At 42.7% G+C, this 21478-nt stretch overlaps 1 protein-coding gene across 2 annotated transcripts in view; it reads left to right on the top strand.

Annotated features, from left to right (window-relative positions):
- cdin1 (CDAN1 interacting nuclease 1) overlaps nt 1-21478 on the top strand; it is a 122712-nt gene that overhangs the window by 2062 nt on the left and 99172 nt on the right. For both annotated transcript variants that reach the window (XM_077240171.1, XM_077240172.1), the window contains exon 2: nt 2297-2414. In XM_077240171.1, coding sequence (XP_077096286.1) covers nt 2297-2414 — 118 coding nt within the window. The remainder of the gene's footprint in view (nt 1-2296; nt 2415-21478) is intronic.

The raw sequence follows: 21478 nt of genomic DNA, 5'->3' as shown, positions 1-21478 counted from the left end.
GAGATAACACACACACACATACACACCTGAAGGGGGTTTATTCTGAGATAACACACACACACACACACCTGAAGGGGGTTTATTCTGAGATAACACACACACACACACACACCTGAAGGGGGTTTATTCTGAGATAACACACACACACACACACACACACCTGAAGGGGGTTTATTCTGAGATAACACACACACACACACACACACACCTGAAGGGGGTTTATTCTGAGATAACACACACACACACACACACACACACACCTGAAGGGGGTTTATTCTGAGATAACACACACACACACACACACACACACACACACACCTGAAGTGGGTTTATTCTGAGATAACACACACACACACACACCTGAAGGGGGTTTATTCTGAGATAACACACACACACACACACACCTGAAGGGGGTTTATTCTGAGATAACACACACACACACACACACACACCTGAAGGGGGTTTATTCTGAGATAACACACACACACACACACACACACCTGAAGGGGGTTTATTCTGAGATAACACACACACACACACACACACCTGAAGGGGGTTTATTCTGAGATAACACACACACACACACACACACACACACACACACACCTGAAGGGGGTTTATTCTGAGATAACGCCGGCTGGATGTACATTATCCGCTTATTACACGACTACTTGCCACATCAGTAAATAATTACACATGAAATATTGATCTGAGTTGAAATATTTTATCAGATCTTTAAACGCAAAGCTTCGCGGAGAGAGCAGTTTCAGCGGCGAGATCACACTAGACCACATTTAAGAGATACGGTTTACAGTCATAACAGAGCCGGTCCGAGCCTTTTGGGGGCCTTAAGCAGAACTTGATTTGGGGCCCCTCCCACTGCGCGAAGTCACCTGTGCTTGACAATTATTGACACAAATGTCACGCAATAATGATACATTATAAATGAATACAGTGAGGTTATGTATTAATACAAAAAAAAAAAAATAGATTCCTACTTAAATAAAAAAGTTGAAACTTTTACTTTACTCTTTTACTAACTCTTTGAAACTTCTTAAAACAAACTGTCTCAAAACGTATATAAAATAAATTATTTGCAAAACATAATGACAAAAGTGAGACATCAGAAACATAATAAGAGCAAGGGTTTAACAATGACAATTATTGTTGAAAACTGTAAAAAATATTATTATTATTTCTCTACTGTCTCAATACAGTGTAACTGTCCTCAAAATCTTTTTTATTATTATTATTATTATTGTAACAGACTTTGTTGGATTGTACATGACAGAATCCAACAAAGTCTGTTACTATAACACCGGTAATGATGTACTGGCGCTCGTTGTATGTGTGTATGCAATCTATTTTTCCCCTCAGGGCTTGCCGTAGATAGGAATGGGTCGTGTGCACTTGGTACTGGAGTGTCGTGGGTTTTTGGAGTTAGTGATCTGATGTGTGGTATAATAAAGTGGAGAAGAGTTCAAACTGCTATGTTTATTATTTATTAAAACTGCTAACCTTACACCTAGAAGGTTAAGTTCCCCTGCGGCTATTTTCTCCAACTTAAACCGATACCATGACTATGCGCAGTTTATGCACTCGCGAGGTGTCTAGATTATGCGCATGACTTAAACGCTGGCAGACACAGCAGCAGTTGTTGGCAGGCATATTGATCATGAAATCAGAATTTTCTTTTCTTGAATTATTCATTCATATTCATTCATTCATTTATGTCACTTGTTTAAGTCATCTAAAAAAAAAAAAAAAAATTTAAACTCGATTGGGGGCCCCAAGCAGCCGCTTAATTCGCTTATGCCTCGGGCCGGCCCTGAGTCATAACACTTATTACAGCATTTCAACACATAAATAATTATGGGGATTAGAGATATTGATTTCAGATTAAACTGTTTTAAAATCGTACCTGTTTGTATCTTGTGGTAAAATCTGCCAAAAAATGGCAGTATCTGTGTTTGTATGAAACGAGAGAGCGAGTCGATGATACTGGACGGCATAATTACACAACTGTACACAAAATATTGATTCGACATAGTTTTAATATTTTAATTAGCTCACCAAACGCAAAACTTCCACACAGAAAAAACTTTCCTAGCGAGTGTACAGCGCTGCTGACTCCAGCGACCCGGATGAGTCTGTGTTTCTGCTCTCAGACGCTGTTATCTGGGAATAATACACCGCTGGAAGAGGAGACTGACCAATCAGAATCAGTATTCCACAGAGCCGTGTAATAGTAAATCAGTCTCGCCGTAAAGCGTGTTTTCTCTCTGTCTGTCTCCAGATCAGCAGGAGAGTAAGATGAAGATCTGCAGGGCAGAACACAGGAGTCTGGGCCGGTTCATCGAGCACCTGCGGCCCACACGACAGTGCATGAACACACTCAAGACCCAGTTTACACAGTAAGAACCCGAGCATCACACACACTCACGCAGAAACACACTTCTCCATCACACACACTCACTCCAAAAACACACTGCAAACGGGCTTTCTCCATCACACACACTCACTCCAGAAACACACTGCAAACGGGCTTTCTCCATCACACACACTCACTCCAGAAACGCACTGCAAACGGACTTTCTCCATCACACACACTCACTCCAGAAACACACTGCAAACGGGCTTTCTCCATCACACACACTCACTCCAGACACACACTGCAAACGGGCTTTCTCCATCACACACACTCACTCCAGACACACACTGCAAACGGGCTTTCTCCATCACACACACTCACTCCAGAAACGCACTGCAAACGGACTTTCTCCATCACACACACTCACTCCAGAAACACACTGCAAACGGGCTTTCTCCATCACACACACTCACTCCAGACACACACTGCAAACGGGCTTTCTCCATCACACACACTCACTCCAGAAACACACTGCAAACGGACTTTCTCCATCACACACACTCACTCCAGAAACACACTGCAAACGGGCTTTCTCCATCACACACACTCACTCCAGAAACACACTGCAAACGGACTTTCTCCATCACACACACTCACTCCAGAAACACACTGCAAACGGACTTTCTCCATCACACACACTCACTCCAGAAACACACTGCAAACGGACTTTCTCCATCACACACACTCACTCCAGAAACACACTGCAAACGGACTTTCTCCATCACACACACTCACTCCAGAAACACACTGCAAACAGGCTTTCTCCATCACACACACTCACTCCAGAAACACACTGCAAACGGGCTTTCTCCATCACACACACTCACTCCAAAAACACACTGCAAACGGGCTTTCTCCATCACACACACTCACTCCAGAAACACACTGCAAACGGACTTTCTCCATCACACACACTCACTCCAGAAACACACTGCAAACGGACTTTCTCCATCACACACACTCACTCCAGAAACACACTGCAAACGGACTTTCTCCATCACACACACTCACTCCAGAAACACACTGCAAACGGACTTTCTCCATCACACACACTCACTCCAGAAACACACTGCAAACGGACTTTCTCCATCACACACACTCACTCCAAAAACACACTGCAAACGGGCTTTCTCCATCACACACACTCACTCCAGAAACGCACTGCAAACGGGCTTTCTCCATTACACACACTCACTCCAGAAACGCACTGCAAACGGGCTTTCTCCATTACACACACTCACTCCAGAAACACACTGCAAACGGGCTTTCTCCATCACACACACTCACTCCAGAAACACACTGCAAACTGGCTTTCTCCATCACACACACTCACTCCAGAAACGCACTGCAAACGGACTTTCTCCATCACACACACTCACTCCAGAAACGCACTGCAAACGGGCTTTCTCCATCACACACACTCACTCCAGAAACACACTGCAAACAGGCTTTCTCCATCACACACACTCACTCCAGAAACACACTGCAAACGGGCTTTCTCCATCACACACACTCACTCCAGAAACACACTGCAAACTGGCTTTCTCCATCACACACACTCACTCCAGAAACGCACTGCAAACGGGCTTTCTCCATCACACACACTCACTCCAGAAACGCACTGCAAACGGGCTTTCTCCATCACACACACTCACTCCAGAAACACACTGCAAACGGGCTTTCTCCATCACACACACTCACTCCAAAAACGCACTGCAAACGGGCTTACTCCATCACACACACTCACTCCAAAAACACACTGCAAACGGGCTTTCTCCATCACACACACTCACTCCAGAAACGCACTGCAAACGGGCTTTCTCCATCACACACACTCACTCCAGAAACGCACTGCAAACGGGCTTACTCCATCACACACACTCACTCCAAAAACACACTGCAAACGGGCTTTCTCCATCACACACACTCACTCCAAAAACACACTGCAAACGGGCTTTCTCCATCACACACACTCACTCCAGAAACACACTGCAAACGAGCTTACTCCATCACACACACTCACTCCAAAAACACACTGCAAACGGGCTTTCTCCATCACACACACTCACTCCAGAAACACACTGCAAACGGGCTTACTCCATCACACACACTCACTCCAGAAACACACTGCAAACGGACTTTCTCCATCACACACACTCACTCCAGAAACGCACTGCAAACGGGCTTACTCCATCACACACACTCACTCCAAAAACACACTGCAAACGGGCTTTCTCCATCACACACACTCACTCCAGAAACACACTGCAAACGGGCTGTCTCCATCACACACACTCACTCCAGAAACACACTGCAAACGGACTTTCTCCATCACACACACTCACTCCAGAAACACACTGCAAACGGGCTTTCTCCATCACACACACTCACTCCAGAAACACACTGCAAACGGACTTTCTCCATCACACACACTCACTCCAGAAACACACTGCAAACGGGCTTTCTCCATCACACACACTCACTCCAAAAACACACTGCAAACTGGCTTTCTCCATCACACACACTCACTCCAGAAACACACTGCAAACGGGCTTTCTCCATCACACACACTCACTCCAAAAACACACTGCAAACTGGCTTTCTCCATCACACACACTCACTCCAGAAACACACTGCAAACGGGCTTTCTCCATCACACACACTCACTCCAGAAACACACTGCAAACGGGCTTTCTCCATCACACACACTCACTCCAGAAACACACTGCAAACGGGCTTTCTCCATCACACACACTCACTCCAGAAACACACTGCAAACGGGCTGTCTCCATCACACACACTCACTCCAGAAACACACTGCAAACGGACTTTCTCCATCACACACACTCACTCCAGAAACACACTGCAAACGGACTTTCTCCATCACACACACTCACTCCAGAAACACACTGCAAACGGGCTTTCTCCATCACACACACTCACTCCAAAAACACACTGCAAACTGGCTTTCTCCATCACACACACTCACTCCAGAAACACACTGCAAACGGGCTTTCTCCATCACACACACTCACTCCAAAAACACACTGCAAACTGGCTTTCTCCATCACACACACTCACTCCAGAAACACACTGCAAACGGGCTTTCTCCATCACACACACTCACTCCAGAAACACACTCACTCCAGAAACACACTGCAAACGGGCTTTCTCGATCACACACACTCACTCCAGAAACACACTGCAAACGGGCTTTCTCCATCACACACACTCACTCCAGAAACACACTGCAAACGGACTTTCTCCATCACACACACTCACTCCAGAAACACACTGCAAACGGGCTTTCTCCATCACACACACTCACTCCAAAAACACACTGCAAACTGGCTTTCTCCATCACACACACTCACTCCAGAAACACACTGCAAACGGGCTTTCTCCATCACACACACTCACTCCAAAAACACACTGCAAACTGGCTTTCTCCATCACACACACTCACTCCAGAAACACACTGCAAACGGGCTTTCTCCATCACACACACTCACTCCAGAAACACACTCACTCCAGAAACACACTGCAAACGGGCTTTCTCCATCACACACACTCACTCCAGAAACACACTGCAAACGGGCTTTCTCCATCACACACACTCACTCCAGAAACACACTGCAAACGGGCTTTCTCGATCACACACACTCACTCCAGAAACACACTGCAAACGGGCTTTCTCCATCACACACACTCACTCCAGAAACACACTGCAAACGGGCTTTCTCCATCACACACACTCACTCCAGAAACACACTGCAAACGGGCTTTCTCCATCACACACACTCTCTCCAGAAACACACTGCAAACGGACTTTCTCCATCACACACACTCACTCCAGAAACGCACTGCAAACGGGCTTACTCCATCACACACACTCACTCCAAAAACACACTGCAAACGGGCTTTCTCCATCACACACACTCACTCCAGAAACACACTGCAAACGGGCTGTCTCCATCACACACACTCACTCCAGAAACACACTGCAAACGGACTTTCTCCATCACACACACTCACTCCAGAAACACACTGCAAACGGGCTTTCTCCATCACACACACTCACTCCAGAAACACACTGCAAACGGACTTTCTCCATCACACACACTCACTCCAGAAACACACTGCAAACGGGCTTTCTCCATCACACACACTCACTCCAGAAACACACTGCAAACGGGCTTTCTCCATCACACACACTCACTCCAGAAACACACTGCAAACGGGCTTTCTCCATCACACACACTCACTCCAGAAACACACTGCAAACGGGCTTTCTCCATCACACACACTCACTCCAGAAACACACTGCAAACGGGCTTTCTCCATCACACACACTCACGCAGAAACACACTGCAAACGGGCTTTCTCCATCACACACACTCACTCCAGAAACACACTGCAAACGGGCTTTCTCCATCACACACACTCACTCCAGAAACACACTGCAAACGGGCTTTCTCCATCACACACACTCACGCAGAAACACACTGCAAACGGGCTTTCTCCATCACACACACTCACTCCAGAAACACACTGCAAACGGGCTTTCTCCATCACACACACTCACTCCAGAAACACACTGCAAACGGGCTTTCTCCATCACACACACTCACTCCAGAAACACACTGCAAACGGGCTTTCTCCATCACACACACTCACTCCAGAAACACACTGCAAACGGGCTTTCTCCATCACACACACTCACGCAGAAACACACTGCAAACGGGCTTTCTCCATCACACACACTCACTCCAGAAACACACTGCAAACGGGCTTTCTCCATCACACACACTCACTCCAGAAACACACTGCAAACGGGCTTTCTCCATCACACACACTCACTCCAGAAACACACTGCAAACGGGCTTTCTCCATCACACACACTCACGCAGAAACACACTGCAAACGGGCTTTCTCCATCACACACACTCACTCCAGAAACACACTGCAAACGGGCTTTCTCCATCACACACACTCACTCCAGAAACACACTGCAAACTGGCTTTCTCCATCACACACACTCACTCCAGAAACACACTGCAAACGGGCTTTCTCCATCACACACACTCACTCCAGAAACACACTGCAAACGGGCTTTCTCCATCACACACACTCACGCAGAAACACACTGCAAACGGGCTTTCTCCATCACACACACTCACTCCAGAAACACACTGCAAACGGGCTTTCTCCATCACACACACTCACTCCAGAAACACACTGCAAACGGGCTTTCTCCATCACACACACTCACGCAGAAACACACTGCAAACGGGCTTTCTCCATCACACACACTCACTCCAGAAACACACTGCAAACGGGCTTTCTCCATCACACACACTCACTCCAGAAACACACTGCAAACGGGCTTTCTCCATCACACACACTCACTCCAGAAACACACTGCAAACGGGCTTTCTCCATCACACACACTCACTCCAGAAACACACTGCAAACGGGCTTTCTCCATCACACACACTCACGCAGAAACACACTGCAAACGGGCTTTCTCAATCACACACACTCACTCCAGAAACACACTGCAAACGGGCTTTCTCCATCACACACACTCACTCCAGAAACACACTGCAAACGGGCTTTCTCCATCACACACACTCACTCCAGAAACACACTGCAAACGGGCTTTCTCCATCACACACACTCACGCAGAAACACACTGCAAACGGGCTTTCTCCATCACACACACTCACTCCAGAAACACACTGCAAACGGGCTTTCTCCATCACACACACTCACTCCAGAAACACACTGCAAACTGGCTTTCTCCATCACACACACTCACTCCAGAAACACACTGCAAACGGGCTTTCTCCATCACACACACTCACTCCAGAAACACACTGCAAACGGGCTTTCTCCATCACACACACTCACTCCAGAAACACACTGCAAACGGGCTTTCTCCATCACACACACTCACTACAGAAACACACTGCAAACGGACTTTCTCCATCACACACACTCACTCCAGAAACACACTGCAAACGGACTTTCTCCATCACACACACTCACTCCAGAAACACACTGCAAACGGACTTTCTCCATCACACACACTCACTCCAGAAACACACTGCAAACGGGCTTTCTCCATCACACACACTCACTCCAGAAACACACTGCAAACGAGCTTTTTCCATCACACACACTCACTCCAGAAACACACTGCAAACGGGCTTTCTCCATCACACACACTCACTCCAGAAACACACTGCAAACGGGCTTTCTCCATCACACACACTCACTCCAGAAACACACTGCAAACGGGCTTTCTCCATCACACACACTCACTCCAGAAACACACTGCAAACGAGCTTTTTCCATCACACACACTCACTCCATAAACACACTGCAAACGGGCTTTCTCCATCACACACACTCACTCCAGAAACACACTGCAAACGGGCTTTCTCCATCACACACACTCACTCCAGAAACACACTGCAAACGGGCTTTCTCCATCACACACACTCTCTCCAGAAACACACTGCAAACGGGCTTTCTCCATCACACACACTCACTCCAGAAACACACTGCAAACGGGCTTTCTCCATCACACACACTCACTCCAGAAACACACTGCAAACGGGCTTTCTCCATCACACACACTCACTCCAGAAACACACTGCAAACGGGCTTTCTCCATCACACACACTCACGCAGAAACACACTGCAAACGGGCTTTCTCCATCACACACACTCACTCCAGAAACACACTGCAAACGGGCTTTCTCCATCACACACACTCACTCCAGAAACACACTGCAAACGGGCTTTCTCCATCACACACACTCACGCAGAAACACACTGCAAACGGGCTTTCTCCATCACACACACTCACTCCAGAAACACACTGCAAACGGGCTTTCTCCATCACACACACTCACTCCAGAAACACACTGCAAACGGGCTTTCTCCATCACACACACTCACTCCAGAAACACACTGCAAACGGGCTTTCTCCATCACACACACTCACTCCAGAAACACACTGCAAACGGGCTTTCTCCATCACACACACTCACTCCAGAAACACACTGCAAACGGGCTTTCTCCATCACACACACTCACTCCAGAAACACACTGCAAACGGGCTTTCTCCATCACACACACTCACTCCAGAAACACACTGCAAACGGGCTTTCTCCATCACACACACTCACTCCAGAAACACACTGCAAACGGGCTTTCTCCATCACACACACTCACTCCAGAAACACACTGCAAACGGGCTTTCTCCATCACACACACTCACTCCAGAAACACACTGCAAACGGGCTTTCTCCATCACACACACTCACTCCAGAAACACACTGCAAACGGGCTTTCTCCATCACACACACTCACGCAGAAACACACTGCAAACGGGCTTTCTCCATCACACACACTCACTCCAGAAACACACTGCAAACGGGCTTTCTCCATCACACACACTCACTCCAGAAACACACTGCAAACGGGCTTTCTCCATCACACACACTCACTCCAGAAACACACTGCAAACGGGCTTTCTCCATCACACACACTCACGCAGAAACACACTGCAAACGGGCTTTCTCCATCACACACACTCACTCCAGAAACACACTGCAAACGGGCTTTCTCCATCACACACACTCACTCCAGAAACACACTGCAAACTGGCTTTCTCCATCACACACACTCACTCCAGAAACACACTGCAAACGGGCTTTCTCCATCACACACACTCACTCCAGAAACACACTGCAAACGGGCTTTCTCCATCACACACACTCACGCAGAAACACACTGCAAACGGGCTTTCTCCATCACACACACTCACTCCAGAAACACACTGCAAACGGGCTTTCTCCATCACACACACTCACTCCAGAAACACACTGCAAACGGGCTTTCTCCATCACACACACTCACTCCAGAAACGCACTGCAAACGGGCTTTCTCCATCACACACACTCACTCCAGAAACACACTGCAAACGGGCTTTCTCCATCACACACACTCACGCAGAAACACACTGCAAACGGGCTTTCTCCATCACACACACTCACTCCAGAAACACACTGCAAACGGGCTTTCTCCATCACACACACTCACTCCAGAAACACACTGCAAACTGGCTTTCTCCATCACACACACTCACTCCAGAAACACACTGCAAACGGGCTTTCTCCATCACACACACTCACTCCAGAAACACACTGCAAACGGGCTTTCTCCATCACACACACTCACGCAGAAACACACTGCAAACGGGCTTTCTCCATCACACACACTCACTCCAGAAACACACTGCAAACGGGCTTTCTCCATCACACACACTCACTCCAGAAACACACTGCAAACGGGCTTTCTCCATCACACACACTCACTCCAGAAACGCACTGCAAACGGGCTTTCTCCATCACACACACTCACTCCAGAAACACACTGCAAACGGGCTTTCTCCATCACACACACTCACGCAGAAACACACTGCAAACGGGCTTTCTCCATCACACACACTCACTCCAGAAACACACTGCAAACGGGCTTTCTCCATCACACACACTCACTCCAGAAACACACTGCAAACTGGCTTTCTCCATCACACACACTCACTCCAGAAACACACTGCAAACGGGCTTTCTCCATCACACACACTCACTCCAGAAACACACTGCAAACGGGCTTTCTCCATCACACACACTCACGCAGAAACACACTGCAAACGGGCTTTCTCCATCACACACACTCACTCCAGAAACACACTGCAAACGGGCTTTCTCCATCACACACACTCACTCCAGAAACACACTGCAAACGGGCTTTCTCCATCACACACACTCACTCCAGAAACGCACTGCAAACGGGCTTTCTCCATCACACACACTCACTCCAGAAACACACTGCAAACGGACTTTCTTCATTGTTCAGTTATTGATCAAAAAGCAAGATTGATCAGTGTGTTTATCCTGAGATTAATGGTGATTATTGTCAATGTGATTCTAATACAAGCTTATTTAAAAAATGGTGTGTGTGTGATATTTAAATGCTTTATTTTTCCGACATGTTATATTTAAAGAATATGCTCACTCAGAATAAACATAATGTCCTCTTTACTGTGATGTTTTATTAGATCAAATATCCAGGGACTGAAAAATCCTGACACATTTGAGCTCATTTCATCAATCTAATATCTAATAATCTGGTGAATTTGTTGATGGTGTGTGTGAAGGCCGAGCCGTGTGTGTACACTGAGAGCGCGTCTTTATTGAATGTAACGCATGTAATCCCGTCAGGCCCTGAGATTCTTCAGAGGTCACTTAGAAAGTCATATGAAGCAGATCTTGGTGTTTTCCTGGTGCAGTAATCACAGCTCGAGTGTGTCCCGCAGGAATACTGCGCTGTTATTGGCGTCAGCACTTACAGGAGGCGTGTGTATTAGTCTCGTGCCCCAGATGTGCTGCTTTATATGCCATTGTCCTCCTGGAATATCCTGATATATGGCCTCGCTCGCGGTGTGTTTTGTCTTCCAGGCAGGACTAACGCTTGCCTTTATTTCTTCCACGACTCAAACAACGGCCACATTTCTCCTTTGTTAAAGTCCCGGTAAAGTTAAAATTAAGTATGCGTTCTGACTTTGTCACACCACAGAAAAATTTGTTTTTTTAGCCCCGCCCCAAAAATCCGGAACACAGCAATGGTGAAAAACTGTTTAACGGTCTAACTCCACAATAGGCTTTATGCACAGCTTCACTACTTCCTGAACTTCAGCCAGTCCTTTGTTTCCTGTCTGTCATTATTGGACAAACTGATTAGTCCAGGTGTGCCTGATTATTGTTACTGAGGCCAGGCACACCTGAATTAATCAGTTTGTCCAATAATGACAGACAGGAAACAAAGGGCTGGCTGAAGTTCAGGAAGTAGTGAAGCTGTGCATAAAGCCAATTCAGTACTTCACAGCTCTCAGTCTTTGTAATATGTTTTAGCAATACATTTCTAACATTTATAATGTGTTTAGAATTTATGAATCAGACCATGCGGCTACAGAGCGAATCACAACATTACAAACTTCTCTTTAGGCACGCACCGATACAAACATTTAGGCCGATACCGATAATTCTTTATATTTGAAAGCTGATAACCGATATATTGGCCGATAAATCTAAATAGTTTAACTTATTACTGTCTGTAATAAGTTTTTATATAATTTGCGAGCCTGATTACAAAAACAAAAGTCTCGCCCAAGCACACTATTATTGTAATGTTCTCATTGTAATTTTATGTAGGCTATATGACAGACTTGTGTTGTACAATTTTCTGCACAGCATCATGGGTAATGTAGTTTTTATCCACAAATTCAGCTGTTAACATGATTATTTAAAAAATAATTTGAATGAGTGTCTTTAACAGAAGAATATACAATCGATTGAAATCAGTCTTATTTTTTCCCAAATTCATCCTTTCCAAGTGTAATTTTTCTGGTTTCTTTTTTTTTTCTGTTTTCAATTCACCATACTCCATTTTAATGGTTAAATTAAAATTTGGTTATCTAAAAGCATGTCTTATTAATTATGATAATAGTGAGCGTATACAATTTAACATCAATTCATGAGAGTGGGCGGAGCTAAAGAGCTCTTTTGGCGCAATTTGCTCAGTGTGACTCTCTAATTGGTGGTATTTTCTATACAGCATCATGGGTAATGTAGTTTTTCACCACAAATTCAGCTGTTAAACACGATTATTTTTAAAATAAGTTTAAATAATGCGAACTAGTGTCTTCCACAGAAGCATATACGATCGATTAGCCTCCACTAAGCTCGACAGGCGTAGTGTTGTCACAGCCTGCAGAACGCTTCGGCTCGTCCAATCAGCTGAGCGCGCTCTGGAGGCCTCGTGATTGGACTGGCAGGGAATCGGCCTCTTAAGACACAACATATTGACTAGGCCATCCATCATCTCTTAGCGTGCACTCAGGCCTGCCAATACCCCCCCGCTGAGAGCCACGGGCCTGGGTAAACACTAGAGGAGTGTGTGTGTGTGTGTGTGTGTGTGTGTGTGTGTGTGTTGTCCTCTGATGTTCTTCATCCGTGTTGTCACTGCTGGGAACACCGTCCCGGCCTGAGCTCATCCCGTCTGCATGCTTTATCAGCTCCTCAACACTGGAAACATAACCTCACCCTGTCCTTTTATGGGCCCTATCAAATACTTTTTATTTTTTCCCCAAATTCTGTCTTTTCCCATTTCAATTTTTCTGGATTCTGATTTAAAGTTAAATTAAGTTTAAGTAATCAAAAAGCATGTCTAATTAATTATGATAATACCGAACCGGATACAATTGAACAACAATTCATGAGAGTGGGCGGAGCTAAAGAGCTCTTTTGGCGCAATTTGCTCACCGTGACTCTAATTGGTGGAATTTTCTGCACAGCATCATGGGTAATGTAGTTTTTCACCACAAGTTCTGCTGTTACACATGATTATTTAAAAAATAAGTTAAAATAATGCGAACGAGTGTCTTCAACAGAAGCATATACAATTGATTGAAATCCATTTGATCTTTTCCCAAATTCCCTCCTTTCCAATTGTAATTTTTAAAATTGTAATTTAAATTTCCCATACTCAATTGTAATGGTTAAATTAAATGTTAGTAATCAAAAAGCATGTCTAATTAATTGAAATCATGAAACTTATACTATTTAACAATTCATTAAGTCTAAGACAAACGCACTATATTGAGAACTATATAAGGTCACAAAGAGTTGTTCTTTACACATAATCTAATCCAGTGTATCGGATCATTGAGTGTAGTTTGTCCTCCTCAATGCATCCTATACACGCTGTCATGTGTGTATGTGGTGTTTTTAATATGTTTTAAGACAAACCATGTGTAAATTCATAAGTCGACAGCATTGCTGAGTATTTTCTCCTAGGGCTGGGTAAAAAATATCGATTTCTCGATTTTAATCGATTCTCATTTTTACGAACCGATATCGATTCTTAAATCCCAAGAATCGATTAGTCATCCTGTTTTCAGTTGATTAATGAATGGAACATTGTAGCGCGCATCCCATCCAATAAACGCAATAATCTTTGTGCTTTGTTACTATTGATATGAAACAAAGTCTCAGATTTCAAATTACGTCCATTTTCTTACGAAATTCAAAAACATAAATACCGTTTTGGCGCTGTGGCGAGAGATCGCTCTGGCGCAGCTCAAGAGAAGCAGCAGCGCCTAGCACACATGATCTTCTCTTCCGCCTTAATATTACCAGTTACAGCGTGAAATAAACATGAATGAGCATCTGAAAGTGTGTTAAAAGATAGAGTATAACTTATCGAAATCCTTATTGTCACATGGAATCGCTCAATCATTGTTTCAACCGAGGAAAGACGTCAGTGAAACAGCTTGTAAACAATGTCATGTAACGTCACATTTACCTCAGAAAAACCATATCCAGTGACCATGAACTCGTTAGTCAGCTAGAAAAATTAACTCTAGAGAGGAGCATTTTGCTAAATATATGCACCATATTACATATGCATTTTATGTTATTTTATAATTATTTTATGTTTTTCAATATTTAATGCATGTTTGAAATAAATCTGGCAAGTTTTTATGACAGCCACCATTTAAATATTTATATTTCATATAACTTTATTTTTAGAAAAATAAATAAAAGTGTAATTGTTTGTATACAAATCAGTAAATCTTTACCTTTAATATTAGGCTATAGTAGGCTAATGAAACAATTTTAATGATACAACTGACTCCCATAGTTTACAGCATTGGTTAAGAGATTTGTTTTCCTTGAGAAAATTTGCCATGTATTGTACCTGATATCCAAAATAATCAATATTGAATCGAATCGTAATCTAAATCGAATCGAATTGCAAGCTTGTGAATCGAAATCGATTCGAATTGTGAAATTTGTGTCAATACCCAGCCCTATTTTCTCCTTAAAACTGCAGTGAACCAAAGACAGTCTCAAAAACACGCTTTGAAATTGCTGGTGTTTCTGACGTCACAAACTACCTTGTAACCAATCAGATCAACGTGTGATCGTCAACGAGTGGATCTCTGAGTGAGTGAGTGAGTGGAGGCGGGGCTCATTTGCATATTAATAGAACCACGCATACTAAATGAGGCAAGGGTGTCGAGTTACATTCAATATATTTTAAGGCATGAAGAATTTTTATCAAGGTAAAATGTTTATAAATGTCATTTTGGTGATCAAAGATGAGTTTTAGAGATTATTATTGTAAGACTGATGTATCATCATCCTTCTATATACATTACAGTAAAACTTCTTGGTTCATTTCAAAGGAAGTGGAAATTGATTCACGATTCAGTAAGGGAGTCATTTGTGAACTCATAATCACTGAACGATTCACTGTCGAGTGATTGTGATTCTGCTGTGTTTGCAGGAAACTGTTGCACTAACAAGAGGATTTATAACAAAACCGCAAATGCAGTAGCGCTGACCAATTAATCAAAATTAAAGTTAGGGTTACTAACTAAAATAAAGCCGTGGTTTACCGCTAAAATAAAGGCTGGTTGGTTTAATGTTTAAAGAATAAGAAAAGAAGATGGAAAAATGATTGTAAATTTACAGTTGTACTAAGTTCACTGCTGTTACACATGCATCAGAATACGGTGTCAGTCATAGAATATTTGTAAGTATGATAAAAAAAAATCATGTTTTCAAACTTCACTGTCTGTTTTTAAATCGCTTCTTAAAACCCACCTTTTCTCCTTGGCCTTTGACACCTGACGTTGGCATTTTGTTTATTTATTTTACTGTTTTTATGGAATATATATATTTTTTCCCCCTGTTTTATGTCGCTTGATTTGTTTTATCTGTATTAAATTCGTTACATAAAGTATGTATTTTATGCTTCCTGTTTATTTTTCTGTACAGCACTTTGGTCCACGACACGGTTGTTTTAAAGTGCTTTAAAATTAAAGTTTGATTGATCGATGTTCTAAAATGCTTAATATAAAATAATTTCTATTGGTTTAGTTTAAAGTGCAAATATCTGAGCAGCATTAGAGACCGTATCCTTAGTATCACATAGAATTTTTGTAAGTTTGATTAAAAAAAAGTTAATCATGTTCTAAAATTAATAATAATAAAAAAGAAACAATTTTTATTGGTTTCGTTTAAAGTGAATATATCTGAGCAGCATTAGATACCATATTTTTAGTATTCCATAGAATATTTGAACGTATGATCTAAAAAAAAGAGTTAATGTTCTAAAATGTGTAATAAAAAGGATATAAATAATTAGTATTGGTGTTCTTTAAAGCGTGTGGTTGTCCTGTGGAGAGGATGGAGACTCGTGAACACAGATGTTGGGTCATCTGTCACGCTGGCTCTCTCGGCCCGAGCGCTGGCTGTTCTGACGGGACCCCCGATCCGACACGGTGCTGTCACTCGCCCGGCTCACAATGCACACGCATGCTAATCCAGGGCCTTCCCCTCTCCTGAACATTAGACTTGGAAATGAAGTGCGCTGGTCCGGTTCCCTCCTCCCCTGAGAGAGAACAACCCCATGAATGAATCTGGGTGTAATGATCAGCCCTCTTTAAAATGCCATTCCTCCCAGTGTGCATGTGTGTGTGAGACGAGGAGCCGGGCAGATGCTCCCCGTTTGGGCGTGTGCGAGCGCGAGATCTCCAGTGCCAAGGCCCTTAATGCGTCTGAAACGGGCCCTAATGTGCCGTTTTCATCAGCGCCGAGGCGGGCTGCAATATGTTGCCAGTGGCTCGCTTGGGGAATATGAATTTTGATTAAGGATGCACTCAGGCTTTTGAAATTCTGAAGAAGTGTCAGAATAATGGATGTCGAGCAAATGTCAAGCGTTTGTTAATTTGTGTGTTATGGTGGGGTTTATCCAGCGCGATCTCGCTGTAACCGCCGTGTGCCATTGATATGCTGATGGCTTGGCTGAGAACGCAGTGTTTGTGATGGCAAGGCTTGGGACACAAACGCTCCTCATTGATTATTTATCGCTCATCTGCCCCGTTATCCTCCCATTACATGCCTGTTAATCCAGCGCCTGACATTACCAGCCTCATTTCATCAGGCCTGCTAAATCTGACTGGGTTTTTACCATCACTTGTGTCACGAACTCAGAATCACCGGCGTACAGAGAGCAAGGCACAGCAACGGACGATTGTGATTGGTAGGGAAAAATCGAGTCCTATATGAATCCGATTCTATCTTTTACCGATTTGTATTCATTCACAAGTTTCAAAATTGATTTTCTAAAGTGTCACACTTCTTTAACTTCTAACATTTACTGTTACACGTGCGTTTTCCTTCTCGACTGTTTACGTTCACTTAAGACATAACTGACTAAGTTTACTACAGGGCTTGAATTTCGCTGCGGGATTGCGGGTATTGCGCATTATCTTAATCACTCCCGCAGGTCTTGCGTTTATAATGCGGGAAATTCCCGCTAACATTCAGTCAATCTAGCATGTAGGCCAATGAGCAAATTTAACCTAACAGATTATAAGATCAAATCAGTCATTTTAAAACTTTCTGCGAGACGCAATTTCACAAACAGCGTGAGTGATTCTGCCAATGCCGCGTCTTCTCTGTCTGTTAAAATGTGTTACACAAGGCGAGCCAATCGCGCGGCTGCAGGCGGCGACTCTAGACTCTCGCGTTTCAGGACATATGATGGAAGTGTCACTTGCACAATCGGGCCATTGCATCGTCACTAATGTTTATAATTTGTGCGTCTTTTTAAGTCTTACCTATTTAAACATTCAAGCGATTTTAACCCTAACAAACAGCTCGTGAGTAACAAAACTGAGTTATTTTCGCGAATTGTAGCGCTTTAACGGTCAAAAGCACACAACATTGTCTAAATTTCGGTCTTGGGGAGTATCCTCTCAAACACAATCGGTTATGTCTTAAAAAAATAATACAAAAAGAAAATGCATGTGACACTATAAGAAAAACAGTATGGGCCGTTCACGTTACGTGTTTTGCGCGTTCATCCTTTACTGAAACGTCTTCGTCGTCATGGAGAATACGGCTCATGATTGCTTAGCAACAGGAGCCCTTTTTAAAAGAGGAGAAAGCGGCGCGGACTGCGCTTTACACGCAACATGTGAACGTGGATCCGTGAACTAGCTCTTAAAGTGAGAGTAGCCTAAAATGTGTCTGACATTATTGTATATAAAACAACAAAAGATAGCATTAATTGTAAGGAATCAGGATTAATAGCCTATATATTCAAATTATACAGGACTAAAAGACTATTACGTGTTATTTTTTCCGTTTCTAGCATTTCTGAATACTAGTGTTAGACCTAAACTTTCCTCTTTATTTCATGTATTTATTTGTGCTACTTTTTTCAATTTAATTCAAAGATTGAAATCAAGCTTCCTTTTGTTGTGTAAACTAAAAAAAAATTACCCCATTGTAAAAACACAAATACAATGAATGAGCAAATATTTAGATAAACTTATTTTTTTTTAAATTGTCTAAAAAAACTCCCCCCTCGAATTAAAAAATCCCTCCATAAGAATAACCTAAAGGGGGATTTCCCCCCTATTTTCCCAAAATGAAATTCAGAACCTGTTACTAGGATACTCGCCAAGACGGGCATTTTGACATTCTTTAACTCAACTACTTACAGTTATACAGTTATTGACGTTAATCACAATAAGCCGCGCACATGGTGTGGGCTGTGGAGTCTGGTATCTCCTACACCAACACAAACTAATGGGAGACAATCAGACGTGTAACAGTATATTAGATCTGTGCATTCATTCTTAAAGGGACAGTAGCCTCATAAACTGTTGCCATGAGTTTCAGTAATGTTAATAAAAAAAATTGGCTAATTTTTTATCTTCAATATTAATCAATTTATATTCAATTCATACACTGAAGATTATACATACAGTGTTTTGTTTTTATATTTGATTATTCGGTAGTAGGGCAGTTAAATAAACCTATGCTACTGTATCTGAAAACAGTACTGTATTTTTTTTCTATTGCATTTGTCCTATTGTTTATTCGCTTCTTTGTTCCTATTTGTAATATCAAAAATAAAATAAAATTGCCTGCCTTGCTTTAATACAGAAGACTGTGTGTAATGATCAGCTTAAAGGACATTTGTTTTATAATATTGGGTTGACTAAAATGGTAAGAAAACTGAATAAATGTCAAATTTCACATTTAATTCAGATTTTTTTCCGTTCTAGACCTATTAAACGGTCTACCGCAGTCATAAGAAAAGTAACTCAAACCAGTAGACTACAATCATATAGAATCTAAATTTTATTGAAAATCAAGAATGTGAATCGAATGGTGAGGTGCCGCCGCTAGTGATGTGTTAATGCGGTTACATCCCTCCACTTGTCTCCGGTCTCGGTCATGTGTAAATTGCATGAGCTTATTTGAAAATAAGATTTAAAGATCTGAAAAACCCAGACATTTCCCCAGCCATAGACCAGCCTTCTCTCTCAGAAGTGTTTAATCGTTTCAAACTTACAGTGAAGGGAATATCTCCCTCACCTGATCGACCAAAACACATCTTAAGACCAGGTATAAACATTCAAAATGAACATATATTAGTCGGTTCTGTAATGGTGGCCATTATATCCTGCATCGATAATGGTCGATGGCGATAATTTAAAAATGGCAAAATATCGGCCGTGGCAATATACAGTACCTTCACCATATGGTGTATGTGTGGTCATGTGATCTACACTTTAGTCTCAGGACACTCAATCACAAGACCCTCGTGGCGTTGTGTGTGTGTGTGTGTGTGTGTGTGTGTGTGTGTGTGTGTGTGTGTGTGTGTGTGTGTGTGTGTGTGTGTGTGTGTGTTGTGTGTGTACTGGGATCAGTTGCAGTGCTGGAATGGAACAAATTGCCCAGAGCGGCACAAGCGTTTGTAGCGTTGCTTCGGGCCGGTGTAATCGGTTTCCTCGCAGTGCATGATGGGTAAAGGAGGCCTTGCTGACAGATTTCTGGAGAAACTGCAGTGATGATTCTTCGAGGCCAGACCAAAATAACTCGCAGAAAGCGCTGCCGAGCGCCAGCTTTCACGGATGATCATGATTAGTGCTGGGATCGTGTTATCGAGGAGCTAGATGGAGAACATCTCATGTTCGTTTCATGAATTACTCTCGTGAATGTGCCCTGCACCGCAGCGTTTACCTCTACTGTATTTATAAACTCGGTAACGCTTTACAATAAGGTTAGTTAACATGAACTAAGAATGATCACTACTTCTTCAACATGTATTAGTTAATGCACTGTGAACTAACATGAACAAACAATGAACAGCTGTATTTTCATTAACAACGATTAACTAATACTGTAACTAATGTATTGCTCATTCTTAATTCACGTTAGTAAATACATTAACTAATGTTAACTAATGAACCTTATTGTAAAGTGTTACCGATAAACTCGGGCTGTTGGTTCATTATGGATCATAAATCTAGGCTATTCATTAAACTCAAGTTAAACGTATGCAGCGAATCGCATTTTTCTTCAGTATTGTTCATTCTTTCTTCATAATACCTAATGCATTAACTGTTAACTCAAACTCTTCACTGCAGAACACACAAATTAAAGTGTGGTTTCATTGGAAATGATGATAGAAATATATTACTACTGTACAGTAGAATGCACTTCTGAAAATTATGATAATAACAATGCAATTAATGTAATATCAGTTTTTCTTCAGCGTTTTAATTTGGACAGTAAACGTCTGTTGTGCAGAACTTTGCCATAAAAATGAAAGGATACTTACATTTTAATCTTATTATATTTAAAAATAAATAAATAAATAAACGTTTTATGCATTCATTGGATTTCCACCGTTTTGCTTATACATGTGTATTAATCATAAAACAATCCAGAAAACAGACACAGATAATGTGACTGAGTGATTCATTAATTTAATGATCTGATCTTTGCCTTTTGAGTCCATCAAATCACAAATGAGAAGTGTGTAATCAGACGAGGTGCAGATGCACTAGACATGCTCTCATGCAAGTCTTATTCAAAC

This window comes from Siphateles boraxobius, unplaced genomic scaffold, assembly GCF_051911475.1.
Source record: "Siphateles boraxobius isolate OS27281-9 unplaced genomic scaffold, OSU_SipBor_1 22, whole genome shotgun sequence".
NCBI classification, from domain to species: domain Eukaryota; kingdom Metazoa; phylum Chordata; class Actinopteri; order Cypriniformes; family Leuciscidae; genus Siphateles; species Siphateles boraxobius.
Note: the sequence above shows the minus strand (reverse complement) of the source record. Positions and strands in the feature narration are given on the sequence as shown.